At 36.6% G+C, this 19,191-nt stretch overlaps 1 protein-coding gene across 1 annotated transcript in view; it reads left to right on the top strand.

The window, feature by feature from the left end:
* Nucleotides 1-19,191, top strand: part of LRP1B (LDL receptor related protein 1B) — a 756,289-nt gene that overhangs the window by 400,318 nt on the left and 336,780 nt on the right. Inside the window, exon 7 of the mRNA XM_087732714.1 lies at nucleotides 9,332-9,494. Coding sequence (XP_087588840.1) covers nucleotides 9,332-9,494 — 163 coding nt within the window. The remainder of the gene's footprint in view (nucleotides 1-9,331; nucleotides 9,495-19,191) is intronic.

The following is a 19,191-nucleotide window of genomic DNA, read 5'->3' as shown; positions in this document are numbered from 1 at the left end:
TGATGATGATAGAAATAAATAAACAAAAAAAAAGCTGTGTCCTGATGCCTGGTAGAAAATGGATAGAAAAATAAATAATGCATAACTTTAAACCCATGTTTTATTTTTATTTCTTGCATTACTGGAAATAAGTTAGCAAGAAAAAATAACTTTTTTTTTTAAGTGCACCAACAATGTCTGTATTTTAAGTCTGGGCAGTTGTCTGCTTTGTTGGTCAGGTCGCATATAATAAATAACGGTCTTCTCCTCAAAGGTTCCTGTGTGAGCCAACACAGGCAGGACGCAGGAACGACCACAAAACCACGAATGAAAGAGTAAATTTATTTTCATTACCTCGCAAACCAGGGGAATCCTCGAAGCGGCACCCAGGCAGAGGCACACAGGTGGGAGCACAGGCACCGCGGAGCTCGGTCCTTGCTAGAGGATCACCGAACCCGCCGTTTTCTGCCTGGATTTCAGGGATTCGCTCAGGTGTGGTTTACCACTGTGCTTTGATGTTTCCCACAGCAGGACAGGAACATCAAGCATGTTCGGTAGGGTGCCTCTAAGTCTATCACAGGCCTATGTTACCTAAACACAGATGTTCTACTTGTCCAACACACAAGGCCAAACAAAAATTAGTATGATAGGTGTGTTTTTCGCCACCCCAGCTGAAAGTCTCTTGAGCACATTTACAGTCATCCTCGCCAATCTTCTGTTATTTTCCCACAGTTACTGTTTTGATATTGAAAAGCTGTAATAAATGGATGAAAAAAAGAAAAGGACAGGTAGGAGGAAAGGGAGGATGAGGTAATGATTACATGAGTATGCATTTGTTGTAGTCAGTTGGCAGTCAGCATTCATAGACATGAAGGGTTTTATTTGTTTGTTTTGCTCCAACTATAATAGGAGGCGAGTGACATTAGTAGGTGCTGTGCAGGGGTTCTGAGTGTTTTGTGGAAGTACGAGCATGATGGTGACATGTGATGGTGCCAGTGATTCCTCTGCTAGAGGGAGGGAAAAAGATGAAGAAAACAGCTTAATGTCCTTTAATATAAGAAGCAATTTCTTTTTCTTTCCTTAGCAACCCTAAAAAAAAGAGACTATCTCATCTAGTAAAGTACATGGTATGGTTTTGTTTGAGAGATATTATGTGGAACAATGAGGTATATATTTGCTAACTGTGCAGGTTATATTTTTTATAATTGAAGATATTTTTAAATTTTCCAGTATTCTCTAAGTTGTAATTCTCAAGCTGGATTTAAATTGGACTCCTTATGCAGATTTTAATTATATTATAAACAAGTTCTGTAATAAAATTTATTTTAGCAAAAAAATTTTTTGGAAAGTGTAATGTATGTTCCTTTTCCCCTAATAATCTGTGAGATGAAGATGAAGACATTTGTGCCCAATATGAATATATATATATATCAGAATGAAATACTCTATGGTCAGTATTACCTTCTGATTAAAACTGAATGTAATAATGCCCTTTGGGGAAAAGAAACAGATTGATTTATAGCACTAGGTCATGCCATGTGCTGCATATTCATATTGTCTAGACCATATATTGCTTATAGCAACTATAGTGGGCTCAAAATTAAATTATCCTACAAAATTATGACCTGCATTTTACCTGCAAGAAACTACAGCATGCTCTAGATCCTCTGAACCAGGGCTGTCTGGCAAATGTTACATTCTACAAAAAATGTGCAATATGAGTTTCCTTTGTTTCCTAAGCCTTTCTTTAAGAGCTGACGAAGATAATTTACTTCTTCATTATCCCCCCAAAAGCCTTCCTTAGAGCACCGTTGCCTGCCTCTTGTATTAAACTATTCAAACTTTCTCTGAAAGTCATTTTCTTTAAATACTTTGTATTGCAAAAGTAACTCCATATTTTATTGACGTATCTTTAAAATTGTAATGATCTACTGCTTAGCGTCTTTATGGGAAAATGTTTAAGTGACCTTATTTTTGTGTGACGATGGTTTATGAAGTTCATAATACGTGCGGCAGGCAGTCCTCGGAAGGTGGAAGGTTGTGGACTTTTGCCGTTGATGGAAGGTGGTTAAACGAGGCAAGTGATAGAGCCTAATGTAGCCACATCGTTTTCCCCGCAGCAGTTCTCTTAGTCCACATGCTTGATGGGATGCCTATTGCGGCTGAATTATGCTTTAATTTTAACAGTGGATGACTTAACTGCTTTGAAGTAAATAACTGGGTTTGATTTACAGTCTCAGCAGATTTATAAGAAGCTTTTGAATGTGCAGTTAAAAAAAAAAGAGACTGTTATAGCTATGTACCTCTATAAATCTGTCTTTATTGTTCAGCATGTACGCAGGCTACTGGGACCCCATTACAAGTTTACAATCACTGGGCAATGTGTTTGAAACTCAGTAATGCAGAAATTAGAAACGTTTTGGTTTTTGACTATTCTTACTCGTTTCTGACATGAGATTGATGTCAGAAAATCGACTCCTTATAAAAATCATAATACTCAGGATTAAAAGATAGGGCCATTCATAAGGCCCTTATTTCATTGTTTCACACTTTTTCCTTGCTCGTTTAATCTGTTGGCATCACAGCCAACTTTATGACACAAGACCCAGTAACGGAAAATTTCACTCATTTTACTCATTCCAGAAACTTGATGCATTGTGTTGTAGAATCATTCTATAGCACAAGTAAAAAAGAAATATGCTAAAAAATTTAGGAGCAGATTTTGCTACCCTGCTTTAAAATTCCTGGCAAAGGCACAGACCCAAGCATACCTGGGGTCTGCCATCATCACATTTCCTGTGAATGCTCTGCAAACAGAGGGATTTGTTAAAAGAGGAAGATGTGATTTTTTGTTCTTATTGTTCTGTAGATCCCTGGGTTACCAATGGAAGAAGTTTATCGTCAAACCTATATTTCTCTCTCAGTATCTACTCTATGTGCAACCTCAGCCAATGTAATACAGCATGTCTGTCTTAATAACACGCCGTTGCCTGACTTCCATCTGTAGTAACATGCCTCATAGCGGCCTAAGGAACTAAGCCATAAAAAACCTGAAAATGTCTAGCTTCTGTAGAAGTAGAATTGTACAACAGGACTATTGCAAGGCAAAATGTAGGTAGAACAGGGCCACTAGGTGGGCTAAGATTGTACTTTGAGCAGAGAAGAAAACATAAATAGCTATCTGCTGGATTGCTTTAGAGGCCCCAAAACTGGCTTGTATGACCGTATCTTATCATCAGTTATCACATATTAATTCATAAATGTGAGGACTGACAGGGATCGTAGGCCAGACTGTGTCACGGTCTTCATGGAGTCCTTTGAAAGGTATGGAACTGCTAATTTTAGAAACTCCTAAATCATGTGAAGTTTCAGGCATTGGATCTTCTCTTCTTGATAAGTAGGCTGCATCCAATAGAAGGATAAAATCAGATTTTAAACAGAAAGAGAAATTCCCATACAGACTAAGTGCCTAAACGTGTCTGTACCTAGTTGGGAGCCGAATGCTTGAATCTCTGAGTGACTGGATAGACTACATCTCTGAGAGACTAGGTGTCTTCATGAGCTATTGGGATGCTTTCATTAGGTATTCATAATATTTAGATTAAGCTGATATTTTTGAAAACTCTTCAGCTTGGGGAAACTGCTGTTGCCTAAATGTTCACATTTATAGGTTTTTAAAGCAGCATCTTCTAATATCCTGTAGGTTTGGAAGAATACCAACTGTGTTTTCAACAGTAACCCAATTTATTGAAATTTAAATTATGTTACTCAGCAAACATGAGAAAAAGCTTTCTTTTCTTTTGAGGAATTTGAAGTCTGGATGCTTTAAAGTGCTTATTTAAATTTAGTATGGTTTAGATTTTGCATTATACTCTTTACAAACAGTATCGAGAAGGCTGATTTTAATTCAAAGGAATGAGATATTTGAGGATGAGTCATTTGGAAGAGATAGATGGATATTTTTCATTTGATTTTTCATCTTTAAACATATATTAACAAATACTTTAACTTAAATAAACATATATTAAACACATATTTTAACAAGGCTGATTTTAATTCAAAGGAATGAGATATTTGAGGATGAGTCATTTGGAAGAGATAGATGGATATTTTTCATTTGATTTTTCATCTTTAAACATATATTAACAAATATTTTAACATAAATAAACATATATTAAACACATATTTTAACAAATAATCACTCAGGACATGGCTGTTAGAAGTTTAGACACCCACGTGTCTAACTTATTGACTGATGACTTTTTAATAAAAATCACATTTTGTAAATGGCATTGCAGACATAATTACGGCAAATTGCTGTCAGTAGAAGGGGCACAAAAATCTTCGCCACCTAAACTTTCCCAAGCCACAATGTCAGTATAAGGTTGCCTGGGCTGCTAATTAGGAACATTATTCTCAGAAGAGAGGCACAACAAAAGCAGTGCTTTTGCAAGATTTCACAGCCTGTCATTTAAGCATGTTTTAACTACTATTTACCTGGTCTCACCACTACTGGCTATTTTAGAAAAAGAAGGGCTTGCTACTGTTTGTCCTGTTATTCAAAACTTGTCTTTTTACTCAGGCGGAGACAAAAAGCCTATCCTCAAGCCGCTTGCTCTTCTTCTTTGGAAGAAAATTTGTTGGTTCCTTTGAAAATGTGCAATTTTATCTCTTTTTTTCTAAATAATAAAATAAACTAAACAGGTCTGTCCATGACTGGCACTTTTATCATTTACCTACCTTACACAATTCACAAAGCCTCACCTGCTAAAATCTCAGCTTTCAGTCAAAAAATTAAAGCAGCTTTCTAGTCGTGGAGAAGTAAAATGCTTATATGTGGAAAAAATACACCCTGAAGATTGAGAAAACATAGGGAAAAATGTCTCAAATATGTTGTCCTGGTTTTAGTTATTTTTTATGTTATCTCATTTTTCATGGTTTTGGCTTTCAGATTAATCTCTTTTTTTACCTTTGTTTCTGTCTCACCGCTTTTGACTCAGCAGCAAGCAGGAGATGCTTGCTTAGTCAAATTACAGTGAAGCAAACTCTTCTTTACTCCAGGCTGGTTTATGAAGGTGAGCCCTGGAGGCAAACAGGTACTGACATAACAGGTTGTAGAGTAAGCAGGTGTGAACATGCCTAGGAGCTCTGCAGATTTGTTGTCCTGGCCTTTGGGGAAAGAGGGACCAGAAGGTGACTCTTCCTGGTACAAGGCGCTGGAGCAGTACCACCCTTGCACTCCTATATTGCACTACTGTTAGGGACTACATTGACATCTTCCATGTGTTGGGATGCTCATTACAGAAATGTTAAGCTCCTGAAAGTTTTATTACAGCGATCCTCTCTTGCTTCTCTGAAGTGTTTATTCCCCTAGCATATGGCCAGCCATCCAAACAACTGTTGCACAATCCTCAGAACTACCCTGCTTGTATAACAAAATAAATTAAACAAGTGACTCTTAGTAGACCTGACTACCTGTGACAACGCTCAGCTGCTTTCTGCAAAGTGGAAAGATTTCTAAAAAATAAACGCTTGATGTTTTGGTGTGGTAGGAGTAGCAAACGCTTCCCCCCCCGCAACCGTGGTTTCGAGGCTGCAATCGTGGGGAGCCAGGGTACCTGCACACCCGTGCTCTTTTATTGAAGATACAACCACCACCTTTTAAACCACTTCCCCTTCTCTCATATTCCCCAAGCAAGCCAGGATACTTTCCGTGTGGAAATCTGGATGTTATATTCATTCAGAAGAGATGTATATGGGTTATGGAAGAAAAATTAGTACCTTTTTTTTTAAGCTTCTTGGGTAATTCAACATAATTCTTCACTTAAGATCAACTGCTACAAAAGAAAAAAAATTTGTGACAAAAAGAAACATTATTTTTAAGCGTTTTCAAAGGTATACATTAATTTTGGGAAAATGCAAGCAAGAAATCAATACTGAATATATATATATTAAAAAAAAAAGGTCCAAAACCATGCCCAAAGAGAAAGAATGACTCATGGTTCTAATTTCCCATAGTAACTGTCAATGAAATTATTGCACCTTCAGTCTTGAGTAGATTTCCAAGTTCCTTTAGGCAGTCCTCATTGCAGTCATGTTCAGAGCAAGGAAAATTTTAAATATATAAGGCAGTAGAAGCTAAGTTTTTCCCTTAAAATAGAGAGGGTTGTCTATCTTGAATACAGTGTATTCAACATGTGTGATAACTGGAGAGCCATTCAAAGCAGCTTAATGCATAGCTGCTAGCAAAACCATAGAGATTAAAAGTTTGATTCATAAAAACTTACTTGCTAGCTAAGTGAGTTTTTCATAATTTTATGGGGGAGTGGACTTGGACAATTCTTTATAAACTTCTCTTGTGAGAAATCGTGTCCAATTCACTGCAAAGAGCATGGTACAAAAAAGACAAAACCCAAACCAGATCAATGGTATCTACAATACACAAGGTGTTTATAACTGTTAAATGCAAATGCTACTGTGCGTTGCATGTCCGGGTTAATTACTAGGTTACAGTGAGGTACTGCCCCAGAAGGTCTATTTTTGAGAGAAGTGTTCTTTGCATAGCGGGAGGTCTTTCCTCCATTTCATGCAGTAGACTTGTGAAGAAAAATGTGAATTAATCTGCCTCTTTTTCTGGAAAATCTGTGATTAAGTCTTTAAGCATAGCATGCTTTGTAATGAACAGCTTTATAAGGAATGCAGTTGTCATGAGCCTAAGTCTCTCAAATAGCCTGTGCTGCTGGTACCTCCGTGCCCTTCCCAAAGACAGCCTGCTGGGGAAGGGAGAGCAGGTAAATTGGTGTTAAGAGCTACCAATTTTTTTTGAAGCCTTTGACACAAAGGTTATGGTGTGAAATTGCTTCTGGATGTCTCATTTTCCTGGATTGCTGAGCAACCTCAGTTTTAACTAGTTGATGCAAATGGTTATCCCTAATATGACCTTCTATTAATTATCCTTGTTTTCCATATAAAAAAACCTGTTTCATGCCATTTCTTGTGATGTGTTAATGAATAACTAAGAAAAAATACAGCCAAGATTTTATAAATGTGATTATTGTTATGTTAACAGACCTAACAATCTGTGTGTGACATGCCTTCCAGGTATATATCACATTTATATAAAAATAGGTACTTTTCCCATACGTTAAGAAGAAAACAGTACCCTTCTCCAGTGGGCTGTTACTTAAGCTTGTTCCTTTTCATCCCCTTCCCAATGTATAGCAATCTTCCAGAGCTCTCATTGCAGGAATTTAATTACTAGTTTTATTTCTACAAATATTTTAAATGGAATCTCTTTTGTAACTTTCATTCTTTATAAATGTTGTTTTCAGAATTGCTTCTATTACATGGAAGCCTATGTTCGATTTTCAAAAGTCTCATTGAATCGGTGAGCCATAAACCTTTAATTCCATTAATCCAACTTCTGAAAAAGGACAGCAGACACATTAAAAATGCTTAAACTATTGCTGATTTCCAGAGGGACAGAATTTTTCTGATATTTTTAAAAGCATGTCCTATATTTTGTTTGGACAAGGAAAAAAAATCCTTTTGCTCCCCATTGTCTAAAATATATTAGTGCTTGCATATGCCTCATGGTGCACCTGACATTGGTCTCCTCTGGAGGTTGGATACTGCACTAAATGGAGCATTTCTTTATTCTGGCTCAGCGTATCTTTGTAATAGGAGCTATCAGAAGGGAAGAGACGTAATATTCACTTTGAATTAAAAGGAAAATGAATAGCAGAAGGGGAGAAATCTGAGACAGAAGAGACAGCATTGAACTGTGTAATGGGATGGCTGAGATGGAATACAGCTGGAAGCTATTCCTGATGTTTTATTGAGTATATCTTGTTTATGTTACCTGCACTTTGAAGGACAACACATGAGTCTCCATGTCTATTTTAAGTATTTAGCAAATGCATGACTCGTAAGCTCTCAGTTATTGTCAAAAACTTAATGACTACAATTTCTTTCTGAATCAAGTTTACTTTATATTCTCCAATGCAGCATGTATGTGATGGTAGCAACAAGTTCTTGCTGGAGTGGGGAAAAAGCCCTAAAAATTCAACTTGTGAAGGATGATAAGAACAGGGAAAAATGAAAGTAACAAAAAAAAAAAAGCTACTATGTGAAATGAGTGAAATGATATTTTATTACATCTGGCTTTTGTCATCATGAAAGAATTGCAACTTACGTTAGCAGTATTTTGAAACCATCATCATATAATGAATATACATTTTTAAAATAAAAAGTCATTAATATTTAACATTGAAAATACTTAACTGGAAGTATTGTTACAGACTTATTAATTTAAGAATAACTAATTCAATCTTACAGAGTGTTATTAATACAGTACTGTCAATGAGAATAGGAAATAAAGAAATCTTAGTTAAAATTATGTTCTTTGTGCTTTTTTATACTTTTGCTCACCGTAACAGTAAGACTATGTATGGACAGGTTGATTGACTTATAAGAAAAATGCAGGATTTAGAAGACATTTACAAAAAGCGGTTCCAGGATCCCACAAGAGAAAGAACTGACTGTTTTAAAACACTTGCGTGAGGTAGCTGTGAAGCCACCCCCGTGTCCCGAGAAGGACAGCTCCCGGCATCGTTAAGGAACTTCTCTCTATACGTACCACGGGGACGGGTACTTTGCTGCTGCTGATTGAGGCAGTTGAATCAGAAATCTGGCAGCATCCAGATTTCTCAGAACTACAAAAAAAAAAAAGTAATTTAAATGAAAATGAATGCATGCACACGCATATCTGCTATTACATACAGGGGTTTTAGACATGCATATCTACACATAGGTTTTTTTGAATTTCTCTGAAGTATTTGTTATCTGGTTTCAGTCACCTTTAAACATAACTAATAAACTTTTAGAAGCTTTATCAGTATAGCATCCCCACGGTGCAACAGACATCCTAGAACACTAACTTCAGAACTCGAGTGGCTTCAGAAGCTGCCTTCCCACTGCGATCTGCTACCATCAGCGTTTCAGACCCCTGTTTCACAGAGGCACCATCATTCAGTGATGTTGCTTCTGAATATACCATAAAAAAACTCACAACGACGAAATTTAAAATATTTAAGAGAACTAGAAACAAATGTGTATCTTTCATGCCCTTGAAGCTGCAGTCAGACTTTTGTACTTAAAAAGGAAAAATTCTCTCCAACAAATATTTGTGTTTTGAGAACTGGATTCCTTATTATATACCCTATAATACATGTAAAACCAGCTTGAGCTCTTTAACTGAGCAGAGCATCTGCTTGGTGAAGCAGCTAGCAGTTCAGTTATTTGTATTACAGTTGCACTTCTGAGCTTTTTTTCCTTTCTTTTTTTTTGGCAGATGTACAGCAAATAGCAATCGACTGGATCACTGGGAATTTTTACTTTGTGGATCATGTCAGTGACAGGATCTTTGTTTGCAACCAGAACGGATCAGTGTGCATTACCCTCATCGAACTGGATCTTAATAACCCTAAGGCCATAGCTGTTGATCCAACATCAGGGTAAGACGATTTATCTGCATTAGGATTTATTCTATATGATGTGTGCTTTTCTGTGACTGCCTATAGTATATCTGTTTCATTCAGGTGTTTTAAAGACTATTTTTTCATTGCTGTATTGAGTTGCTTGCATAGTTGCTATAATAAAACACTAACATGTAATGAACTTGTAGCAAGTAGTTAACTATGTTAATTGTAACATGTGCCTTGTAACTTCTCAAAATGGAATGGAAAATTAAAAAACAATTTTATCCCTACTTGTCCTAAGATTTTCTTTTGCCTCTGTTTTTCTGTAAATTGTGTTTCTGACTAGAGTATGTGGAAAAGGAACTTTTGAGGTTTTTTATACTGTGTCCTCTCAATTGCAGGAATATTGGAAATGGTTTAACAAATTTAATTACATTAAAAAGTGGAAGAATTTTTACCCTGCTTTAGAGGGTCAGCTGCAATGGTAAAATTACATTGTATTTGCTTTTTCTCTTACATAGGCACATTCAGTGTCACTTGGGAATAAAGCCTTGCTTAAAATACAGAGTACTAAAAATCTTCCATTGTATAACAGCCACCAGCTGGGAAAAGTTTTCAAGCAAGTGATGAAGTAAAAGCATAACTAAATAGGAATAGAATCAAGTTAATTTAAAAACTATATTTTGGGGAGGATTTTAGAACAGGGTTTTTATCTTGGTTTTATTAGCCTGTAAATAGTTTAGACTGAAATGCCTGGTGGAATATGTCCTAAACTGCCATAAGCCCCTTCTCAATAAATACAAAAATATTTACTGTAGAACAGCTTGTCATCCATATGTGGACTTTTGTCACTCTTTATTTAAAGCCTGATGGAATATTAAGATGCATTATCACAATGACTTTAATTCTGACAAGAACAGCTTGCATGTAAAGTTTACAAAGAAGTTTTATAATGTAATTCTTGAATATAGCTGTATTTCTGTCTGCAGCAGATGGTAAGCTTGACTTGATCTGACTGCAGAGTTGTTTTAAAAGAAAAATAAAAATTCACATATAAATTGATTTTCTGCAAGTTCTGATCTGAAAGAACTTGAAGCTTTCAAATTTGCCAACAGCAGGCTTTTTTCTATACGTTTGCCGGTATATTCTTTGCTGGATTTACCAGATGAATCCAAAGCTTGTCATTAGCTAATCTTACCTGTCAGGGATGTGAGAATTTTATCCAACCCTTTGAATCTGTGAGGAGGGGTGGAACAGAAAGAGAGAGACTGTTTTTCCTCAGTTTGTTATCTGCTAGCTACAAACAATTCTTATTCAGCTAGTCGCCTTTTTCAGTGCCATGTACGAGAGTAATAGTGTCTATTTTAGTGTAGATGTAGGTGCTGGCCTGTAGGAAAGACCCGAATTGATTATGATATTTCACAGTGTGATTCTTCATAGAGCGATACCAATTTATGTCGTGATGGAAACACTGGGTGGAAAATTTTCTCAGAATACGTTTTGCATTTCAGCAGTTATTTACTGGTTTTATTGGCATTTTTATTAATTGTCTGACATATGTTGTTCTGTTAATCAGATATCTAGCATACATTTTAACTGATTAGCCCCAACTTATATATTAGTTCTGCTTGTGTGTGACTGGGTTTTGGTGCAGAATGCAAACAGATAATCAAAAAGCATTCTGGCTACTTAAAAATGTTTGGTTCCTCTTTTTTTTTGGTCTTTTTTGCTTTCTTTTTACTCTTTCATGCTGATAGTAGTTGAGACATGTCTCTTTGTCAAAGTATTAGCATGATATTGCTGTCTAGGCTGGTTTTATTTTATTTAAAGAATCACAAAAACATCTGTAGTAAAAAAATGTTGCAAGTTGAGCACTGAATGAGTGAGTTGCATAAAAGTGTGTGTGCAATAGCTTCTTAAGGCGGTTATGTTTATACACTGTAAGCATATAATTATAAATCACATTTTGGTTTGTTTTTTTTTATAAACTTCCTGCAGTAGTACCGGGTCAAGCCCCGCTGTTCTTCCATGTTCACGTCTGTGCGTTACGCATTTAGTTGTTTCGTGAACCAGAAATCCTGCATTTATCTATAGAACAACTAAAGCACTGGTGGAAAATTTCTTAATTCCGAATGGTTCCCCTCGTTGCACTCAAGAATATATTTTGAGTGTGGTTAATATTACACCTCTGTGCCTGCGAGTTCTGTTAGATGTTTAGTGGTGATGGCTTTATATATACTTCTATAACCTTACAATGGAACTTGAGCTTGTTTCATATCATACAATGAATGAAACAACTTATTTTATTTTTCTAAAACTGAACTTTAAATTGAGAGAAGAAAGATTCTGCTATTCAAAAACCTCTTGAACAAGCATGTTTGTTGTGTTTCTAATCTAAGCATATTACTTTGGTTTAGGATTTCAGCACTTTTATTCATCTGAATCGTGCTTCATTTTTTGGTTATTCCAGACTATGCCTAATGGAAGCCCACTTAAGAAATTCAGGAAAAAAAATCAAACCTCCTTCCCCCCAAACAACTAACTAGTAATTTACCTAGACGTTTTGCAGTACTAATACTCATCTGCTACATCGACTAATTTTCCGTGAAGAGTAGCGCAGGGTAAGTATGGGACCTGTGTTAGGGAGGCCGTTACCAGAGGGAACGGCTGTCTCTGCTGATCGCTATGAGTACTTCGGAGTCCAGACTTGTCAGTGAAGCATCTATTGAAGAAAAAGCTAGAACAACACTAGTAGGAAATAAAGTGGCAATCAGAAACAGAGAAGGAGAAAAAATTGTTTTGCAGTAATACATTATCTATCAGATGTCTTTGAAGTAAGATGTTTGGCTCCTTATGTCTGCAGTTCATACTTTTGATAAATTTTAATATGGGACTTCTTTTCTTCAGTGGTCAAAAAACAGAAGCTATTACTCCTGCTGGTCCTTGAAACTGGTGTAAAATTGATGATGGTGCTGAGGACTACCGCATGAAACAAATATGAGCTGAGTTAGAATGATTTTATCTCTAGCTAAGGTCTTCAGTGTAGGTCTGCTGTACTCATGGGGAATGACTTTTTAAAAGATTCCAGCTAGCTTGGCAATCAGCTTGCATATTCATAAGGCTTTGATCACCGTACATACATGATAGGGAAGGTGATACATTTAAAACTCACAAGAGGATAGATCAGATTTAAATTCTCTCCCAGCTCCGCCACCAACCAGCTAAGTGTCTACAGACAAGGCATTTTATTTTTTTTTTTTAATGTCTCAGTATGCCCTTGTATTTAATAGGGAGCATAAAATGCATGTTGTGTAAGTTATCTGATATTTGGATGCATTCAGGAACATTAGGAATTAATATTGTAGAATGCACTGCTGACTGTGTACATCTACATATTTATACTGTAAATATGTATACTTAATTACCTGCAGTGTTCAAGGTAAATTGTTGTCTTCCACTGCACCACAACGGCAACAGAGAATGAATAGCAACATTTTACAAAGGAAAAATGCATTGGAGTAGGGACATACTGCAGTTCCCTCACAACACGAGCACTTGAAATGTTCATTCCAGATCATACTGCTTAGACATCTACCATACATGGAGTAATATAAATATCAGGGTGTCTTAATTTCTCTTCAGACCCATTTTCCAGTTTCTTTGGGAATGCCAGGAAACGGGGAAAGGCAGGAATAGCAGATAGGGCTGTTGGCTCAGAGCTACTCCTGGTTCCAGTAATGTGTCTTGTGACGATGGCTCTGATGCTATTTGGGATGCCAATCATAATTTTCTACTATATTTCATAGGCTTATGGAAAAAGATTAATTTTAAGGAGAACATTTGAAAGGCAGAGGGTATTGACTTGGCAGCCACTTACAAAACTCTTCCAAACATAAGGAGATGCGGAGGGTGAGATTACAAAGAGGATGTGCAGAGCAAAGCTGGCGTGTGGGAGGATACGCGGAGCAGAGCGTAGAGAAGTACTGGGAGTGAGGAGATGGGTCAGATGCCTCCTACATGAATCCCTCTCAAGGCAAGGCCTACTGGAGCGGGAGAGGAGGAGGAGGGAGAGAAGAACTGGAGAGGATGCCCAATTAGAGGCTGAAGTCATTGAAACTGGTAACTACCATTTGAAAGTTGTATTAGTAACAATGGGGAGAAAAGACTTACTGCTAAAGAGATTTGTAAAAGGAGCAAGCTCACACTTTAATACTGCAACAGTGTGTGTCATGTAAATATTTGAATAAATCTTTTAATCGGCTTTTCCTTCTGCTATGTTGTAGAAATAAAAAAAAACCCAAAAGCTCTGCTTATTTCTTTCACACAACATTTGTAAATACAAGAGTAAATTGTGATATGATGATGTTAGAAGAGCAACATCTATTAATGTGTTATGGTGTTATGTACCATTTCTTGGTAATGTTAATAAGTCAGGAAAAAAAAAAAAAAAACAACCGCACAACAGAAAAAAAATATTGTGTTGCATTTTAAGTCTGTAATAGCAATCAGTTGATACCTTTCTGATCCACAAAAGTGAATAAAGGAAACAAGGGAAGAATTAATAGCTTGAGTTTCCCCTTCCTCATCTCAGAAATGTGTTCTGAGGTAAAAATACAAAAATATTATTCCATTAACTTCCTCTTTGATTCTAAGGATTCTAAGCACAGATTTTTCTGTGGCTAAAATCAAAGACGCAGTAAGAAAATAATAATAATAATAAAAAATACATAGTGATATTTTTGAAACACAGTAAGGAAATTTGTCTCTAGTCTAAAATTTCAGAAAATAGGAGAAAGCAAGGGGTAAGATGACATTTTTAAATGCAGCCTTCTGTGTAAGGACAGAGTTGAGCAGCATCTTTAAAATACCGTATTTGAGAGAATACCTAGAAGAATCATAACAGTTGTTTCTCCCTTTTAAAGTTTTTCTTTTTACTTGCGAATTTATTCTTCTTCTGAAATAATTCTGGTAGGCCTAAGAGGAGGAAGTTGGAGGTCAGTCACGTGAACCCTGTTATCGTCCAGAGCGATGAGCTGCTGTTGCGTTTATTCTTCCTCGGGCTGTGTGTGATTGGCCTCCTGGGAGGTTTGCGTTTATTGGACAGACTGAAATGTACTGTAAGGTCCAGTGAGCAGTTCACACTAAAAAGCCAAGGGAATGGGAAAGGTTTTACACATCATTGAATCAAAAGTTTTCCTTGCTAGAGAGCTAAGCACAGGAGATGCTCAGCTGGGTATGGAAAAGCCATGCCAGAGGATGGAAAACAACCCTTAAGAGGTCAAAGAGATTTTCTTTTCTTTTACTTTTTTGTTTCCCTGGGAAGATATAAATAGAATGAGTTCGGGGCTGACAATTCAATCTGTGTGGCAGCATGGGAAGACGTGTAAGCCAGTAAGAGTTATCCTACTTGGTGGGATCTTAGAAAAAAGCTAAGAGGAACTTTAGCATGGGTAAAGTCATTGATGGAGCATCTGACTAGACAGAGCCTGAGGCCAAATCTGAAATCCTGTATTACAAAGCTTGCGATAGCCAGAAGAGAGCAAGTCAGCTGATGAGGAGGTGAAGAGAGACAGTTCTGAATCAAATTTACTGAAACTAATTTCATTTTTCTTCTTTTCTGTACCTATATCCTTCAAAAAAGCCAAATCATAAATGCACTTTTAGAAGTGATGAATGGAGTTTGCATTTGCCTTTTATTTGCCTTGAGTTAAGCATAATATAAGGTAAATGGATGGGTAACAAAACATACCTACAGAGTAAAGCGGAGGAGAGCCGGCGCTCGGGGTGCTGGGTGGCACTGCCAGCACTTTGGCATGTAGCAACCCACCGGGCTGTGCACTTCAAGATTTTGGACCTTAGTAAGAGTATTAAAAGTATCTATTTTAAACCCTTACTTTTTAATATTTTTTTTAATTTCTTTTTTTTATTAGAAACGATTTGATTTGAATTGTTTCTCCCGTTTAGCCTGACTAGTGATGGGAGTCCCCATGTCCGGGCTGCAGAGGGCCATGGCCTTTTCTTCTTGTCTGCTCTTAGACAGCAGCTGGAGATGGCGTGATGCCCGAGGGGTTGCTCGGGTAGGCAGAGAGAAAGAATAAAAGTCTTCAGCCTGACCTGGCAGAATGCCCTGACAGTGCAATAAATGGCAATTGGATTTTGAGTGATTTCTTGGGTAAGGAAAAGGGAGTGAAAGTCGAGGAATTTGTTATCAATGAGGAGATCAAGTTTCTTACAGGGGAGGAAGAGAGTAGAAATTCAAAAAGCAGGGGAGGTCAAACCAGTATATATTTTTCTTTATTTGCTTGATTGTTATTTAGACAGCAGAGTCTTTCAGGATAAAAATAAAACATCTACACTTACTGTCTGCTGCCTTTTTTATTCTCTTTTTACTCTCTTGTCTCTGAGCTTTTATAGCAGTCACAAGGCTTGGGAGAGATCTCTGTCTTAAAACTTTTTTTTTTCCCCCTCTCAGATTAGTCACCATTTTCTGCTGATCAAAGAGGAGTGTTATAGTCATTAAACCTCACTTTTAAACAGCAAAATCATTAGTATTTTAATAACATGCCATTATTAAAGGAGCTCGGTTCCTTTTCTTGTCACAAAGCAGTTTCAAAGAGCTGTAAGATACATATAAGACACACTAACTTCTGGAAAGTTTTAAAGGTGACCTGAAAAAGAATCCTCTTCATAAATAAAACACCAAAAAAACCTTTATAATAAGTAATGATACCATGAAAGTTTTCATTAAGAATTCAGATTTTGTTACTCATCCGCCCCCTCCACAACCGCTTGCAGGCTGTGAACAGTCGGAAATGGTATAATAGTGGAGCCAAAACAACAGAGAGGAGAAAAGATACTTAATCAGACCAAAAAAATCTTTTAAAGTTGTGTTTACCTTTGTTACCATCTATTTAGCTCAAATGCTTGCTAAACATTTAGGAAAAAAGATATTTTTTTTGTCTGATCTCAGGTTTTCAGAAAACTGCTTCCAGTTCTGTGCTATTCCATCTTTTAATTTTAATTGTCTCTAACTGAACTGAGGCATAAAACTCTGTCACCTTTGCATTTCCCTCTGGACCTAATCTCCTTTGAAACTTTGTTTCTCGTGCAGCGGTGCAGATCTGCTCACCGGGAAACCTTGCTGCTGCTGCTGCTGCACTTAATAACAAAAAGGCACTAGGGACAGCTTCACCTGCTGTCGTTCCCAAAATAACGTGATATGAGTTGGCATGCATATGCAACCAGACAATAGAAGAAATAATGGTTTTTGTTTAATAAATTAAAAATAAATGGCTTTATGAACATAGAAAGATACAAGCTTGTATGAAAGTCAGCTAAATCAGCTGAAAAGCGTGCACGGTCACTGACAGAACTGAAGGAGTCAAACTACCTAGCACATTACATGACTACATAAAAAGGGAACTCATTAACAACATCAGGTTATAGACTTTGATCAAAGTGACTAAGTGACTACTATAATCAAGACAATAAAAATAGAATAAGCTTGAACAAGTTTGGTACATGCATGTTTTCAAGTAATTATGTGAGTGCATTTGCTATTGTGCATACTTTTTTATTAATCAAATATTACTGAAATTAATAATTGATGACTACAGTTAATGTCTAATCTTTTGTATATATTTGAAGATGTACTGTACTGGGTACCCAAAACAAGTGTATTAAAAGAGAAAACAGATACTAATAGCAATGATAATCTGTGTGTGACAAAGAATATATTTTTCCAGTGATCATAAAGCTTTGTGAAAGAGTTGGCAAAGTGAACACTGGCCGTGTTATTTTAGAATAGCTTGTTCTGAGCGATGGTATCATCTAATAATCAGTACTAATGTCTGGAGAATAAAAAGCTAACTAGTGTAACACTGATGAAACATCCATTGCAGTATGAACCTAAGTAAGCTTGTTTCTTACGCAGCATGTGCCTGGTAATGGATTTCATAGCTACTAGTTGTTGCTACTAGTAGGAACAATATTTGAGCAGTGTCAATAATTATAGAAAAAGTTCAGTGGGAATACAAAAACATTGATGAAATCACGAAATACCTGTTGTTTGTAAAAAAATTGCAAAAAATAAAATAGCTTATAAGTCAGTAAAACTTTTTTCACTTGTCAAAAGTTGCCTTCCAGCTAGTTGGTCCAGAGGACCTTGAATTCAGCGTTACACCTCCCTCACTTGGGTGAGGTTCTCCTGAACCCACCTGAAGAACTCAGCTGTCCTCTGACCACAGCATCTTCATTACCCAAACCTGCTTTTTTATGGGGTGTCCCTGGAGCTTTTGGTTACTAACCATTTGAACTGTCTCAACAAACCAAGCTGAAGACATGAACAGCAACCACACTCATAAAACTCCATAAGTTTGATTGCTTGGGGCAATTCACAGCTGATGCAGCACACGTCCTCTCACTTTTGTTTTAAACTGTCTCTGTGTAATTAGTGTAGTTACTCTTATGCCTGTCCTCAGATTCCTGTCCTTCAATCCTTAGCTAATTAAGCTTCTGATCAAAACGCTCATCTTTTACTGAAATTACTATGAATTAGAATTTGTTATTTGTGAAGGAGATGGAAAATGGGCATGTTATTCTGCCTGGTATGGAAATCTTGAAGTACTTCTTTTTTTTTTTTTAGTAACTGAAATGTCCAGGCAAAAGCTACATGATTTAAATCACCCTATCAATGATTTTCTTCAAGATGAAAGCAATTAAGCTCGAGAGAATTGAGGCCACTTTGTTTCTGAACAAGAATATAAATGGGAGTTTAAGGCTCTATAATGCATGTACGTTATGTTCATGTCCATCTGAATTCTCCTTTTATTTTTTTTTTATTACCTGATTGTCTTATTATCTTACCAGCTTCTGTAAGGTCATTTATGTTGAAGACAGGTTCTGATATGAATTAGAGCACTGTATGAGTGGAACCACAGAAAAATATCTTAAAAAATAACTGTTTAGGACCTGTCTTTTTTTTAAGTTTTACTTGCATTATTGTGGACTTAAAGTGTGTGTGTGTGTGTGTGTGTGTGTATGTATGTGTTTATATATTTAGAGAGAGAGAGACTTTAAATTTTTTTCTATAAAATGAACAAAATGAAAATAATCCAAAAAGTTCATATGTTTAATACAGATACTATACTATGGTATAAAGTTCCCCAAATCTTTTTGTCTAGTGATGACTGCAGATTTCTTGTGTTGTTTTTACACCAGTCTTTGTATTGTAGCAGTACAAAATTGTGTAAACCACAGGTTTTCTACTAAGCTATTGTCATGCCATTCAATTCCTTCCTCACTGACAATAAATCACCGCCTGCATATATGCAAGGTTTGACGTATAAAAACATTGGCATTACTCTTCTTCTGGATTAACCAGAACCACCCAAACTCACAAAAATTATGAAACCCATCCAGTTAATTCATCAGCAGTACGATGATGTCATCCTGATAGAAGCTGCTGGTCTCTTGGGGCTGCTTACATGGATAGTTAGTTTTTCATATTGTTTTTTTCCAAATTTTGTTTTCTTGAGGTTTCATGCATGTCAGCACCCTCGTCATTACGCTCAGCAGTGTGAACGTGGCTTGCTAAAGCTCAGCTAAAATGTGACCCCTTTTGGTGGAAGATATAGAAAAGCCAGAGGAAATCTGGAGACAACAATAAGAAATAAAAGATGTAAAAAACTGTGGCCTATGCAAAACTTGCAGGAACTGTGGTAGTCTAATCTAG

Source organism: Nipponia nippon, unplaced genomic scaffold (assembly GCF_047370975.1).
Source record: "Nipponia nippon isolate SJK-2023a ecotype South Korea unplaced genomic scaffold, ASM4737097v1 scaffold_5, whole genome shotgun sequence".
NCBI classification, from domain to species: Eukaryota; Metazoa; Chordata; class Aves; order Pelecaniformes; family Threskiornithidae; genus Nipponia; species Nipponia nippon.
Note: the sequence above shows the minus strand (reverse complement) of the source record. Positions and strands in the feature narration are given on the sequence as shown.